This window comes from Passer domesticus, chromosome 2, assembly GCF_036417665.1.
Source record: "Passer domesticus isolate bPasDom1 chromosome 2, bPasDom1.hap1, whole genome shotgun sequence".
NCBI lineage: Eukaryota > Metazoa > Chordata > Aves > Passeriformes > Passeridae > Passer > Passer domesticus.
Window position 1 is genome coordinate 74,573,498 of NC_087475.1, and position 16,159 is coordinate 74,589,656.

General features: G+C 42.1%; 2 protein-coding genes across 2 annotated transcripts in view; both read left to right on the forward strand.

Moving 5' to 3' along the window:
• Positions 1-10,336: 10,336 nt before the first annotated feature.
• On the forward strand, positions 10,337-14,818 carry LOC135295135 (sterile alpha motif domain-containing protein 1-like). Its single transcript, XM_064411233.1, has 2 exons — positions 10,337-10,395; positions 14,179-14,818. The coding sequence occupies exons 1-2, from the start codon at positions 10,337-10,339 to the stop codon at positions 14,816-14,818; spliced, it is 699 nt and encodes a 232-aa protein (XP_064267303.1).
• EXPH5 (exophilin 5) overlaps positions 14,815-16,159 on the forward strand; it is a 37,324-nt gene continuing 35,979 nt past the window's right edge. The window contains exon 1 of the mRNA XM_064409356.1: positions 14,815-14,945. Coding sequence (XP_064265426.1) covers positions 14,827-14,945 — 119 coding nt within the window. The 5' untranslated portion in view covers positions 14,815-14,826. The remainder of the gene's footprint in view (positions 14,946-16,159) is intronic.

Below are 16,159 nucleotides of genomic sequence, written 5' to 3' on the forward strand. Positions count from 1 at the left end.
TCCTCTCCACAGCAGCTCTTGCAGCTGCAGAACATGTTCAGCCCTTGCACTGCGTCTGGCTGGGATTGAGTTAACTTTCTTCACAGCTTACTGTGTTTCCTCTTTGGGACTAAGACAGTGTTAGTAACACACCAGAGTTTTGGATGTTGCTGCTTACTGTTTGTAAAGCCCCAAGGTTGCTTTTTAATTTTTTTTTTCCTTTTTGCCTCTATTCTGCCCCACCAGCAAATAATCTGGGGGCACACAGGAAGCTGGAAGGAAACACAGCAGGACAGATGACCCAGATTGACTGAAGAGATTTTCCATGCCATACAACATTGTCCTCAACTATGAAATCAATGGGAAAGAGAGATGTTTGTGGTTAAAGCATTTGCCATTACAAGTAACTGTTACAGGTGGTGAGGTCCTGCTTCCCAGGAAGTAGTTGGACACCTTTTGCCAATGGGAAGTAGTGAATTAATTCTTCATTCTGCTTTGCTTCCATAAATAGCTTTTCTTCATCTGTTAAACTCTTTATCTCAACCCAAGTTTTCAGCTTTCGCACTTCCAAGTCTATCCCCCATTTCTCTTGGGAGAAGTGAGCCACAGATTCGGTCTAGACTCAAGGTCAGCCACTACAGCACGCAAACTATTTTGCCTTGGCTGACAAAGTCTTTTTGTTGTCCTAAATAAATAGAGATCTGTTCTTTGCCACCAGGGCTGATGAAAAACAGGTACACGTGTCCTCGTCAGGACATGGAGGAAGAACTGGTTTTGCCTCTCACCTTGAATGAGCAGGTGTTTGAATGAAAAAGCATTTCTGGTACTCTGACTTAATCATGCATGGTAAGGGTTAATTGCAAAGGCAAATAATTATTTCTTTCTCCTTTTTGAGCATCTTCTACCAAGCATCACAGTGCCAAGGAAATTAAGGAGAGAGGAAAATTTTTTGCTGTTCTGGATAGCAGGACTGAGTTCCTCCTTAGAAACTGTCTGCTTTTACATTACCAATCTTCTCATTCCCATCCCCTGGACAGCATATCCAGCTCCTAACAAGATCATGACATTTAAGATCTCACAAAATATAGATATTATTACCACAAGCTGTCCATACATGGGAGAGAAGTTAAGAGTGATAGGCAGCTCCTAACTGCCTCCATATTAATTATTTGTCCAGCTGCTGGCAGCTGCTGCTGTTGTTGAGTAATAGTGTGTCACCCAGGTGATGCAACATGTCACTTTTCAATGTGCTGCAGCACTTGGGTAGTCCATTCTGCCATGTTATGGTAGTCAATTCTATAAGTGCCATTTTCTATTTCCTGTGGCAGCAATTGATCCCAAAAAAAAAAGCTGTCAGGTGTCCCAGTGTTGCAAAATGTGGCATATATAAAATTTTTCTTAAGAAAGCATGTTCTTTGATGTTTGATATTTGTGTAATTTCAGGCCTAATAACAAGAAAGGATATTTAATCCATGAAACAGATAGCAGCTACCAAGCTCTAAGGGATGTCTGGGTTCTGGAAGGACAAATTAGTTGTTGGTAGGACTGCATTGTTAAGGTTTAGGGCTTGACAAGCTTCAATGATCTCAGATCCAAGGGGGGTTACTAAAACATAGGAAGAAGAGTGTACCACTGATTCTGGACGCAAAGAATGCAGAATCTGTGAGCCACCAGGAAATTTAGCAGAACGGACAAGATAAGGAAAAAATAAATCCAACTCAGCTGAATAAATAGATCCAACTGTACTGAATCAGCCTCAGCTGGGGAAAGGTAATTCTGGTAGTGGGAGACTGACCATGACTGAGGGCCCACAGACTCCCAAAGCCCACAGCTCAAGAGAAGAGAATGATTTGGAATCATTAACCAATGGAAGATTAGCACCACTATATAAGGATCTGTATACTGCAATGGGTCTGGTATACAAGGGCCTGCAGGGTAGGCAAGTCATTGCAAAATTAGCCCATGGGAGCAGATAGAATTTCCATTCTATATATGGCACAAAATCATTGTTGTGCAATTCCACTGATTTGGTAATGTCTGTTGCCATGCCGACCCTGTGGCAATATTTCCACCATCAAACCCACACAAGTACATAAATGCGATTGTTTACTGAACATGTACATCTCATAAATCCCTTTGCATTCAAAGCCAAGACATTGCTAAAGGCTGTGCCATGTTTGTTCTGTAGTTTGCTTTTGCTCTTGAGAAAGAAGCTTCTATGTAGATTTTGTAAGCTTGTAAATAAAATGAGAAGTTAAAACTGATTAAGTTGCTTTGACATCTCTTGTGCCATCAAAATTACTTTTACTAGCATTTCTGGGCTAGTAATTAAAGTAATCAGACTCATCCTATCTTTATAGTGTTATCAAACTTGTGTGTGATTCTTTCATCTGATGAAATAGACCAGTATAAGGCAAAATTTATTGATGGTATTACAGAAAATGAGAACATATATAAATTTTTCAGCATGTCGCTGATGACTGTACCAAAAAATACCAGAAAATGCTGCAGTTATATCAACATAACTTGACTATACACTTGAATATTATAACTATAATTTTTGTGTGTGTGTGTGTGTGTGTGTAGTAATGCCTTCCCTGTGGTGTATTGATACAATTTCTCAGTTTTCCATTATTCCTCATAAAAAAATTAGTAATGGATTTCATAGCACAGTCACTTTTTAATGCACAGAAACTTCACATTCTTTTCAGCATGAAATACAAAGTCTGTATGGTTCATTTAAAAAGTGGTGAATTGCAAGAAAAATACCAATGTAGTTACTCCAATTGGAACACGAAAAACTTCTTAATTCTGCATCCCATTAGGACCCAGGGTTTTACTTAGTCTGCACCAAATGTTTTTAAATACAGGTTGGCACAATTAGAACAATTGAAGCACAGATTCACCCAGAAGGAGAGTACCAAAGAGGCTGAAGTTCCCTGCTAACATTACCAGCTGTCATCTCCAGTGCTCCCCACTAAAGAGCTCTGCAGAGCACAAAGCTCTCCCTTACAGGCTTACACAGACCAACTATTCATAAGTGGCTGGATTAGGTGCCACAGTAAAGATTATTGTGTGGATGAAAGCCAGGAATGGAACAGCAGAGCTAGTTTACAGGAGAGCTGCTTGTTTAGCAGAAAATCTCATACCATAAGAATGGGGTAGGCTAAATAAAAGAAAAACCATTTAATTTTGCGTCGGTGTTTCTAATGTATTGAAGTTGCTTCTGTTTCCCCACCTATTTAAATCCTCTTCATTTACTGCCAGGTGCACTGGAGAGAGTCCTTTGCTTTCAGCCCCTCTGTACTGATCCATTTCTTTTAATTCTGTTTTTAATATGCAGATTTGCTACTTCATTTTTCGCAGGTTTAAAATCCTTCCAAGCTGACCTCTTTTGCCTTTGCATTCAATTTGCCAAACAAGGGTTGTCTGGGGAACTTGAAACACACAGTTCTCAGCAAAGAGCCAAAGCAAGGCAGCCTCCTCTCCCTCATGCAGCTCCTGTCTTCTCAAACATGTGTTACTCTGTAGCAGATTTACAGGTAGAAATAGAAACTGAATTAGATAATAGATGTGTAGTGTTTAACTCCAGGGTTTGTAAATCTCACTCAGGTGCTAGCTCCTTCCTTTCACAGCGTTCCCTCCCTCTCCTCCTTCAAGACCTCCATACCACTTGCACATCAAATCAGTGAACTGTGAAGGCAGGTAGGTATTTAGCAGGAATTCATCGAGGAGAAAAGAGAACACAAATCCTCTGGCTTCATCTCTCCCAGCAAAGGCTCCTGTGCTACACGTCATGGTCACAGTCATGTAATGCACACCCACTGTTTCCTCAGTTCCCCACATGAAGACCAGGACTGGAACCACACCCCAGCTACACAGTAACTTTTCAGTGGTTTCATTTGGATAGCCATTCATTTCCATCTCGGATACGTTTCCATCAGATTTTCAAACTACAACTCCATTGCATTCTGTGTTATAAATAGTACAATAAACCTATTGTTACCTGGGGTGCAGCACTGAGGAGCTCTGCAAAAGAGACAGTGTAAAACTAGCTTCAGAGGTGTCACTTAAACAGAGCAATAACATCCTGCTGGACTTTATTTAATATATTCCAGGTATTAATTAAAGACCTAATAATCCTGTGGAAGGTAAAAACGTATGTATTTCCTGATGTTATTGAATTAGAATTGTTAAAGACAGTTATCACTAAGGATTTATCTATACTGCCCACATATTTAATTTATAAGATGAAAGGGGAAAAAACTAATTTACAAAAAAATCCTGTTCAAAATATAACCTGTATTTATGGAATATCGTTTCTCATTAAGCATTAAGTATCCATTTCTCCTTGAATTTAATTAAGTGTACTTGATTAGAGAGTGAACAGCAGTAATTGACAAGACTCATTAAATTCCCCTTAAAACATACAGCTATGGACTTCAGTGGGAGTTAAATCAAACCCTAAATTAAGAGCCAGATTGCTTCAAGATTAAAACAACTTGTTTCAAAGCCTGGGGACAGCTTGTTCAATTTTATACTGTATTGGTATTCTTCTTTTATTAAGTGCACGAACAGGTGGGATGAGATTCCTCTCACCTCACTTTAAATGTATACAGTTTACAATTTGGAGCTAGTCATGCCAGACTCCCTTTATACTCAATAGAGAGAAACAGCCTCTCTTAAGGCATGATTCATCTGACCTATTTAAATGTCTACTTTAGAATGAGATAAATTGTGTACTATAACCATTTGGTGTTCTTCATTGAAAATAAAAGTAATTAGGCTAATTCATTTAAAGGGAGCTGTCTGCAGCACTCGTGTTTATATTTAGTAAAATAATTACTTTCTTTGGCAGATGTAGGTATTTAGACTCACCATCAATGTGTGTAGATAAGGATAAGTTAGGCAGTGGTACACTGAAGCACAAGTGTATATTTTACCTGGTCCTTCAGATGGAACTTAATGGCTATACACAAAGCAATTTTTTACTCAATAATGGTCTTTATTCTTCTGATCTGCTATATCAAAAGTAACTGATATTTAAAAGAAGGTTGTGAATGGACTATTCTTTCCCCTCAGCTGGTAGGTGTATTTATGCAAACACATGAAGGAAGGTAAAGTAAAGGAAGGATTTTGCCTAATTCTTGTGATTCTCTTGCAATAAAAGCACTCTTGGAGTTAAGTGCTAAAAATGACACAGAATTATCTGTGATATAATTAAGTTCAAGATAATCTGCTGCTTTGCTGGAATGAAAGGCATTTTCATGCCACAATTTATATTAATTTCCCCTGGCATATTCACAGAGGCATTCTGATTTAGCTGTATCATACTTGCTGTACCTTGTTCTCTGAGACAGAGTATGTAAATAAAGCCAGAGTTTTCTCTGGGGCATTAATAATTGTACTTGTTTCAGGGTTTAAACAGAGTATGATATGATTTTAGCTCAGCAACAATTTTACTAATGATATCATTAAGATTTTTTTCTGATGCAACTTTATTATAGATTTTGACACTTTTAAATTGTGTTTCATTTATTTTCATTTTCTTAATTAAATGAAAATTGAAGTAATATTTTTTGTTAAATTTATTACCTTTCTTCTCCACCCAGCACTGGCAATCATTAAATTCTAAGGACACTAATCATAGTTGCTGGTGGTGACTCTCTCTGATAATCTGATTATTAGTCTCTAGTAAGAGATGACCTGATATATACAATGAAACAAGCTTCCTCACAATAGATTACATTTACATCTTGCCGTCAATACACAGAAGCATCTTCTGTCTCTGATGATTTTTGAGTTAAATGTGACATATGTGCTATAAACCACTTGCAATCACAGAAGCATAAAGTAATCTAGATGGACTCTGGGACCTTGTTAGGTTGAATGCCCTCTCAGTGCCATCCCCAGTTTTACACATCTGCAACTTTCCTAAACAACCTGGATCAGCCATGATTCCATCATTGGAAGTGTTCAAGGTCAGGCAGGGTGAAGTTTTGAGCAACTTGAGTTAGTGAACAATAATGTCCCTGCCCATGGCTGGGGGAGATGGACAAAATGATTTTTAAAAGTCCCTTTCAACCCAAATAAATCCAGGATTTTTTTTAAATAATGGTGAATTAGAACTTTTACAGCGAATTTATGTCCATTTTTACTTGTCCTTTTGTGTTGCACCTCCAAGGAGATCTGTAACCATCCACCAAAAAGTTGCATACAAGTAAATTGTCCTAACATTTTCTTCAGACTGAACAAACCCATTTACCTCACCTCTACTTATGTGCCACAGGCTACAGCCCTCTGGTCAGTCTTATGCTCCTGTACTGGACTTGTCCCTGTATGCTGATATTTCTTGTATTTGGGAGCACAGAACTGGACACAACATTCCAGACACAGCCTCTTGAGTTCACAAGGAAGTCACTTTCCCTGGCCTGCTGGCTACACCCTTAATAAAGGAGGCCAGCATGCAGTTAGGCTGTGTTGCTGCAAGGGCACATTGCTGGCTCATGTTTGGGTTGTTCACCATGACCCCCAGGTCCTTTCCTGAAGGACTCTGTTCTAGCCTTTCAAATTGTAGTGTGGCATTTTATCACAAAGGTTTAGATGAGGCTTTACTTGCCTTTTTTAAATGGATTTTTTGTTTCATTGATTAGTTTTTTAAATTTGCCTTTTTGAACTTCAAGAAGTTTCTGTCAGGCTATTTCTCTAGCCTGTTGAGATCCCCCTGAATAACTGCCCTGCCCTCCAGCATGCCATCTTTTCCCACCATTTAATGGCACCTGCTAATGAGGATACATTCCATTTCATCACTAAGGTCATGAGTGAAGAAGGTAAATACCGCCAGGGCACAATCTAATGCAGATGAATACCACCCCTAACGGGCTACCAGTTAGACTTTCAGCTACTAAACAGAACTCTTTGAGCTTGATGGTCCAATCATTTGTTTCATCAACCTCATAGACAATCCATCCTGTCCACATCTCTCAAACATGGTTACAAAGATCCAACCAAACATGGTCTTGATAGTTTTGCTAAAGTCAAAATAGCCGGTATCAATGGCTTGCCTTTCATCCCCGAAGCAGTCAACACTGAAGGCTCTAAAATTGTATTAGGGTTTTGGGTTTTTTTTTTGTGGATAAACAAATGTATCACTCTACACAACTATAGCAGTTCCTGGGACTATAGATGGCATGATGCTGTCCTGCTTTAACCCCATCCAGCAAGTAAGCTGACTCCCAGAGGCACAGAATCAGAAGAGTAAAAGTGAGAAAACTTGTGGGTTGAGATAAAAACAGTTTAATGAATCAGATGAGGAAGTAAATAATAATAGTGTTAATTACCATAATAATAGGAATTAGAATATGCAAAACAAGTGATACACAATGCAGTTGCTCTCCACTTACCAAGTGATGCCCAGCCATTTCCTAAGAGCAGCCCCTGGCCAGATTTTGCCCTAATTTATATACAGCATGATGTCATGCGGTACTGAATATCCCTTTGGTCTTTAGGGTCAGCTGCCCTGGTTCTGTCTCCTCCCAACTTCTTGTGCCCCTCCAGCCTTCTTGCTGGCAGGGCAGAAGAAGCTGAAAAGTCCTTTACTTGATAGAAACACTACTTAGAAACCAAAAGACATCAATGTGTTGTCATACTAAATCCAAAGCACAACAAGATACCTATCTATCCCAGCCAAAACCAGGCCAGATGTGGAGTCAGATTTGGGGTAACTTTTATGTGACAGCACATGCAGAGGGAAGCACAGGGACATTTGAGTATGTCATATGAGATTTCACTTGAATTTCCATGCCTTCCGTATGTTTCTCATGTGCTGGTTCACATAAACCTGAATCTAGCATAAACATGAAAACTGGCTTGATAAGAAATTAAGGTACAACTAGAGAAATTTTGAGTTTGAATTTAGTTCCTGGAAGCAGTTTGGATGCGCAAATGCACAGCTCATTTGAACTGGTCTATTCCCAATCCTATAAAGTTGTCCCATCACACAGAGCAACCTTGTCTATCCATCTGTATGCACTCTGCTTCAAGCCTGACACCCCTCTTTCAGCTGCTGCTGGTAAACTGCAAAAGTTTTAGAACTCTGATGATGAAGAACAGTTTGGTATCAAGAGGGGATCTGTTGGCTCCTAAGGTTACATCTTCTAGTAGTAAATATCCAAAAACTATTTGAAGACAGACAGTCTACCAAAATCTCATGGCAGCTGGTCATGATCACATTAGCAGAACAGCTAGGCATAAAAGAAGAGGAATCCTCAGGAACTTTTTTTTTCTAAGACAAGGAGCCCTCCACAACCATGTGAAACATATTCCTGATTACAGCCATGGATCTGGAATCCAGAATGATGCCCCCTCATTCTTATACTTGAAAAAACACCAAAGTCAATTCCTTTCCACCATTTCTGTAACACATAGAAATATAGAATATACAGAACTCCATATTCTAATTCCCTCATTTATATGGAATACATATATGAATTTATAATCAGAATATATATGAAAAAATCTATGTTCATATGGTATAGGAATATGTAATATAATCTATGTTCCATACAGAATTCCATATTCATATATAAGCTGTAGGAAAACTATAGAGTTTTTTCCTTTTCTAATAAATTACAGTATTTGGGCTCCTTCTCTGATGTTTTCACAAGTTGTGCATATCATAAAGACCTTGAATCCAAATAGTAATAGTGAGCTCCGAGTCCATTGTTTACTGGTGAAAGCTGCTTTTATGTGAAGCCAGGATTTTTTTTCCCACAATATTTCCTAGTAATTCTGTCTTAGAAAAGCCTCTTGTGGTCCCTTGCAGTATCCCTTTGTCCTTATTATACTGAATGTCTTCATATCACAAACTCTACCACACCAGCAAACTTGCTCACCTCACTGCTCATTTATTTTCCAGGTCACCTAAGAGTGTGCACAGACCTTTAGAAAATCAATGGTTACCAGTGGTTGTGACCAGTTGTTACCACTGACCTTCCACTATAATAAGTAACCTGTCCTCTTACCCTCCATTTCCCAAGTTGTAACCTGTTATTGACCCATAAAATGACTTTTTATTTAATCTCATAATACTAAGTTTCCTTGGAACCTGTTGATGATGGTACTATGAAATGTCTTTAAAAGTACAAGAAGATTACATCAACTTGACTTTGTCCAAATATTTACTGCCATCCTTCAAAAACAGCACTGTCATGTAAGAGTTTTGTTTTTAGAAGTCATACTGAGTCTTCCATAGTGCTTCTTTTATATAGCATTCATTGATCTGCCTTACAGACTCTCTGATGAGCTTCTTGATGTGCTGAAGAAGGGTTTAGTCCTCATTTAGAGATCTTCAGCAAATTGTTCCTCCCAGATACTTTTTTTCTTTTTTCTCCTTTTTTTTAAATATGTTATCAGCCAGGATTTATTAATTGTTCTATTTTCCTCATTTGGATATGACTACAGTGTTTTAAAGGTTGCCTTCTTGCTTCTGATGACATCTCTTCCTTATTGTTTAGTCATGCCTGGTTCTTTGTACCTTTACTCAAGCCTGTTGCATGCACTGGCATATGACCTAAATATATTAAATGTATAATCCTGCCGTGTCCCAGGTATTGGCCTCTGGTGATTATGTTTATGCACATATTAGTTAAGGAGGAAGAGAAGGTTGCCTAGTTTCTGCCAAGAGAGCAGATGTTACATGAAGTAGTAGCCAACCTATGGCTCTGACAGTCAAGACATCAGACCTCTAAAAAAGCAGAAAACCTGCATAATTTTAACCAAACATGTTCACCCTCCCATTCCAAGCAGTGGTTTTATACTCCAGAGCTGTAAAGTGGTTTTATACTCCAGAGCTGTAAAGGTAACAATCTGTTTCATATGCCTCTCTGGGCTGCAGCCCTCTGCAGCAAAACCCTACAAGCCCAATCTGTCTTGCCCTGTCAGGGATCTTACTCACAATTTTCTCTTCTCTCCCATCCAGGGAAAGTGAGTACTGCAAATTAAATTAGGGATTAACTGAATTCTAAAAATAAGGGAGGAATAAGTCAGTCGTAAGGAAAAAGCAAAACAAAGGGAGTCATGGATTCATTGTCCAAATTAGCAGCATATACACAGAGGGTAGTGCCATGAAGTGCCAGGGTCAGACTGAAGCCACTATTTCAGAGATCTCTCTCATGACCCACCTTTCCTTGCTGCTATGCAATGCTAATATGCTTTTGGGACATTTATCTTTCTTCTGGTAGGCAGAAACCAGATCATATTTTGTTATGATGTCCTTATGCCATTCTAAGGGATCAAAAAGTCTATTTCAGCAGAAAAAACCCTGCGCAGGAAACAAATTGAGAAGTCCTTCTTGGCAATGTACGGGGCAGGAAGATCTTGGAGCAAGAGGCAGCAGCAGCAAGCAGTACTTGTAAGGTGAGGAAATGTGCTGTGTTGGCAGAGCAGGGTTTAAAAGTGGGGGAAGGGAGCAGCCCACACTCCAGGGATGAGGAGGAAAAAGAAGCAGGTGAATGACAGACTCAGCATGAGGAAGTGCTTGAGGAGATTGTAAAAAGGAACAGCCTGTAGCCACGCAGGCTGCAAGATGTGACTTGGGAACGCAGTGTACCTTGAAGACTGGCTGTCCCTGTGGGAGCACATCTGCTACCCGTGGCATTTACAGGGTGGTCAGTGATGGTCTGCACCCCGCAGCCTGCTCAGCCTGGTCTTGTCTCCTTCCCTGCCTCACAAGAGGCCATGTAGCACAAAAACAGCTACAAAAACACAAATAGCTTTTAGATGTTGATGTCCAGGCGATCTTCAAAGTGCAGCGCTTCACAGCTGAAATGCCTAAATGAAAGGTCAAAGCTCTTTTGAAGGGGGAGTTGAGGGCCCAGTGAAAGATCCTGGAGGACACTCAGGAGTGCTCAGTGGAGATGCTGACCTGTGGCAGTGGGAACCATACTGCAAGCCTCCACGTCCCCTGAAACTCAGATGGATCTCCAGATGTTAACACACGTCAATTAGCAATGACTATTACAATAAATGGAGGTATAAACAATGGGCATGTTAAACAGAGGATAGGCACTGCTTTTGTCCTTACGAGTAGTATGACCCGAGTATTTTTCACCTAGCCTAGTGTTAGAAATATTTATTTCAAAAACAATAAGCAGATCTAGTACATTTTAAATGGAAGACGCTTCATATTTATTCTTTGCCTTGTCACAAAGCCATTCTCACTTAAGGCAGGGAGTTAATTAAACCAGCCTTCACTAATCTGGCTGACAATTTAGACAGTAATTAGTGCAACAGGAACAGACAAGACCTTACAGTTCTCTCAAGCCTCAAGGCTGATACGAGCCTCAAGGCCAATTGCTACAAGATTTAACCAACCCTTCTGCACATTCCTCTCAATTCCTAGGTACAGACCAACTTTTGCAATCAATACTTCTGGCTTTCCAGAACCCTACACTTTTAATTCCTCCACTGAGAATAAGTGAAGTTAGCAACACCCATTAGTACAGCAGTATTTGTGAAACACAATTTTTGAAGAATTTGCCCTGTAATTAAAGTATATGTGTCAGCATCCTCTTTAGTGGCATCAGCAATTAACATTACTAATGATGTCTGCAGCCTCTCACACGCTATTTTGGCCCTCTGTTTCAGGTTTTTAAACCGGAAAACACTACTTATTCACAAGAAACACTTCTGTATCTTCCTGGAACAGCTGTTAACTAAAAACCATGGAAAAAAATTTAAAGCATGTATCTTATCTTAGGTTTATCAAGCAGAAATTAAAGCACATAAGGTGCTAGGGACTCTAAATACAGGAATACAGGCAGTGTTTTCTTGTCATCATGATCCATATATGGAAAATATATAAATTGTAAGAGAGCTGGAGTAATGAAAAGACATTTGGAAAAGTGGTTATTTTTCACAAAATAAATTTCTGGTAAAAGACTCTATAGATACGAGTTTCTAGTCCTGATCCAACACACACTTTGTAATGGTTATGTGATGTGACCAAAGATGCTGTGTAAAATGAAGATCTTATTATTATATAAATGGCTATGCCCAAATCTCTAAATATTCTGAATAAAAGCCATTGAAACAATTATCATTTTGAAGTCTTGAAGCATCCCTGTAAAGCCATTAGTGTATGTACTTGTCACTCTTCTAAACAATTCCATTGCTTTGTACACACAAAAAAAAATCATTCTTATTACCTGAAAGGCTATACATTCTTATATATTAAATTAATATATTGTCCCTGTTTCCCGCTGCACTAAAAAAATGCCAACAAATATTTTAATGATGGGAAGAAAAATGCACCAATTAATCTGATTTGTAGAAATTAAGAAAAAGAATGGCAGAAACTTAGAAATACAAGTCCATTCTTGACTTACACACAGGATAGATACAGTTACAGATAGTCACCAAATTTGTGGGGAAATGCCACCCTTTATTTGTAAGAACTGTAATACATAACTTCCGTTGCAAAACCATAAGAAAATGCACATCCTTTCTATTTATTTTGAATGTATGTATTTATTTTTCACCATAGAATCATAGAATGGTTTGGTTTGGAAGGGATTTTTAAAGGTCATCTAGTCCAATCTCCTGCAACGAGCAGTGACAGCTTGTAAGTTTGCACAAGAAGTAAAAAGACCACAACTCACCAATAAGATGCAACATTGTTTTTAAGGCAAGTGTGGGCATTGATGAGCTTTATTGCAATGGATGTACAGAAAAAAAAAAGTTACCATGTTCTGCCCCAGCTCTGAATGATGCAGAAGCACAAGCGTGATGTGTTATGCAGAAGCATAGTGAGCAACTGCTTCCCATCCTGCAGGTGCCAGTCAGAAAGAGAGAGTGATGTCTAATTCACTGCCTGGGAGAGTCCCCAGGAGAACTCCATACACTCAGCTTCTGCTGGTGAAACAGTCACCCTGTTATGCTCAATGCAACAGAATGGGAAGGACAGGACGTTTACTCTTAGAGGGAAGTTCTCTTCTTGTTCTAGGGACATCTGTGGCTCTTGCACCTTTAGAAACAACTTAGAAATGCTTGGACTTTACCCAGTAGTGTCTCCTATGCACTATTAAAAATTCATTGTGTTTTCTCTGTTGGAGACACACCCTCTCATCATAATTCTTCATAGTTTGCTCTTTTACATTTTCATCAATTGTCTCACAGCCTTGCTTTTGTTGTTTCGTTACCAGGAATCAGGTAAGTTCCTCTTTGGGTCAGACAAATGATGCCAGAAGCTCTGTCAAAACAAGGAACCTCCTGCAACCTGTTATTCCCGCTGTGCTCTAAGGCCCTTTTTCCATTTGCACCACTCAGTTCCCTAGTGGGGAAACATTCTCCTACAGCCCCACGTGCTGCAGGCTGGGACAGTGGCTGTGTGCATCACAGCCCAGCTCCCTGCCTTTTTCCACTGACTTGCTTTGCCATAATAAAAATTGTGTTTTCTTTCATAGAATCAGAGAATATTAGGGGTTTGGAAGGGGCCTTAAAGATTGTTTAGTCTCAACCCCCCACGGCCATGGGCAGAGACACCTCCCACTAGACAAAGTTGCTCAAGGCCTTGTCCAACCTGGCCTTGAACACTGCCAGGACTGGGGCATCCACAACCACCCTGAGCAACCTGTTCAAATATCTCACCACTCTCACAGTAAAAAAATGTTGTTCCTAATATCTAACTAAATTTCACTTCTTTCAGTTTGTACTGATTACTCCTTGTCCTACCAGTACAGTTCCTAATGAAGAGTCTTCCCTCCCTGGCTTCCCTGTAGGACCCTTTCATATGTTGAAAAGCTGTTAGAAGGTCGGCACAACAAATCTTCCCTTCCAGGCTGAAGAGCCTCAACTTTCTCAGCCTGAAATAGTTCACCATAATTTTCCTTCTCCATCTTCACTTCAGCCCTGAATAAAGCTCTTATCTGATGGAAAAATTTCAAAGGACATTTTTAAAAGTTTTCAACTAATACAGCAAACTAGTCAGACACATACGTAGGAAAGATACAGCAGTTCATGGTACTATGACCAACACAGAGCTGAGCTGCATTAGACATGTTAGGAGTCAGGATGAAATTACTCCCGAGATGTTACTATAACTCCCAGATCAAGAACAAGAATAGTTCCGTATTAGTTCTTGAGGAAACCTTAAAGGAGAGTAAATAGGAAACACTGTCCCGTTGTTCCCTCGTGGAAAAGCTGCCGCTTTGCATCCGCTCTGCAAAACTACGGGCATGTCCTCCTGCAGCAGCGGACCGCGGCGTGCTCCACGGAGGAGCTGCCGGGGGCCGAGCGGCGCCCGGGCGGAGCGCCGGGGCCGCACTCGGGTGCCGCAGGGAACCGGGCAGAGACGTGGCGGGGCTTGTCCGGCGGGAACCGCGCCGTCAGCGCCGGGGGAACCGCAGCGGCCCCGCCGTGCGGGCGTGTGCTCCCTGGGCAGTGCCACAGCGAGCACCGCGCCGAGCGCTCAGCGCATCGCCCGACTCAACCGGGGGACACGAGCAGGGGGCGAGCGGCCGCTCCAACACCAACTCCCACTCCGGTTCCGGCTCCTGCTTCGGCCCCGACGGCGCTGCCGCCGCCCCGCTCCTCCCAGCCCTGCCCTGCCCTGCCCTGCCCCGCCCCGCCGGGCTGCGCTGCGATCGCTGCCGAGGGAGTTGCCCAGCCCGGGCCGGGGCGGTTCCGAGCGCTCGCCGCGCCGGCTGTCGCCGCTCAGGGACACGCGTGTCCCGCGGTGCCGGCGTGCGCGGCCCGCCGGCGTTCGGCCATGCTGGTGCGGCTGCCCGCTGCGCGGGGCTCAGCGCTGCCCGCCCGCCTCCGCCCGCCCGCCCGCCGATAAGCCAAGCCATGACCGCAGCGCCCCAGGGGCCAGATCTCAGCTTTCTGAACGAGGAGGAAGCCAGGGCGATTTTCCAGGTGCTGCAGAGGGACGCGGAGCTCCGGCGGGCAGAGAAGGACAGAGTCAGGTACCGGCGGTGCCCATCGCGCCCGTGCGGAGGTGGAGGGCGCGGAACGGGGTTTGCGGAGGGCGCACGGCCCCAGCCCGGCGGCGCGGGGAGACGCTCATCCCGCCGGGGAGAGCGGGAAAGGAGGTGGGGAGCGGGAAAGGGGTGGCGGGGGCGCCCCGCGGGGAAGGGTCTGTGCCGGCCAAGGCGGCGTGGGGCTGCGGTGCTGCCCGCGGTCCGGGAGCGCCAGTGGCTCCCGGCAGCGCTGGCTGCCGCCGGAGCCGTCCGGCCGGGCACCTGGAGCATCGGGACGTTTGGGAAATGCGTGTTGTGACAAAGACGGCTCTGAGTCACGGCTGCGGCTCCCCGTGGCACCTCTCCTTCCCCGGGGAGGAGGAGGAGGCCGCTTCTGTGCTTCACCGTGCCGCTGGCATGGGGTGTGGGCTAAACACCGGTACCCGGGAGACCACGGCGACGGGGAAGTTGTGCCGGACCTTGCAGGGAAACGTAGCAACTCTGCGGCTTTTGAGTCGATCCTAGCAGCTTTTGGAATCAAAGCCAGGCGCTCACCTGCTTGAAAGGTAGTTCACAAGACTCTTGAAAGCGACTTAATTGAATTCTCTCTGCCTTATCAAGATATAGGACACCTCGACCTTGTTTCTAGCTGGTATTTCCCCTTTGTGCAATCATCAAAGCTATTTGTGTTGATAGTGAAAGCAAAGGTCGAGGAATTAATAGAAATTATGCTGGAAAATGAGCCGTTTATTATTAAAGGTTATAATTTCTTTCCGCAGGTATGAATTTTGGCACGTTGTTAAGTGAGAGGCAGTGTCCTCTCAGATTTGCAAGTGGGCACTTTTCACAAGTAATGCTTTCATGTAAGATACAGAGGGAATGTTAATGAGTAACATTTGCGTCAAGTGGATTTTTGTACTGTGTATTTTTTATTTCACTAAAGCGGATTTTATGATGAGCATGGTTAAATATTATGTGTCAACAATGACTTACATCTAAAACTTGTCTTGGTTTTCCATGGCATGTGCACCTGGACTGAGTTAAGTTTCACAATTTCTTTCTTCCTTAATTTGGTATTACTTTTCTTTTTCTGATTAATTTCTGTTCCAAGTGTCTTATTATTACTCTCCCAAAAAGGAGAAATGTTTTGCTGGATATAGGGAATTACATAGCTGGAGGGCTCTAAGTTTAAAACTCTAAAGTTTTTGGGACTAAACCTG

Coding starts and splice junctions, on each gene's coding strand:
- LOC135295135 (XM_064411233.1), top strand. CDS start 10,337: ATGTACGGGGCAGGAAGATCTTGGAGCAAGAGGCAGCAGCAGCAAGCA. Junction 10,396..14,178: donor CAGCAAGCAGTACTTGTAAG/GTGAGGAAATGT, acceptor CTCGTGGAAAAG/CTGCCGCTTTGCATCCGCTC.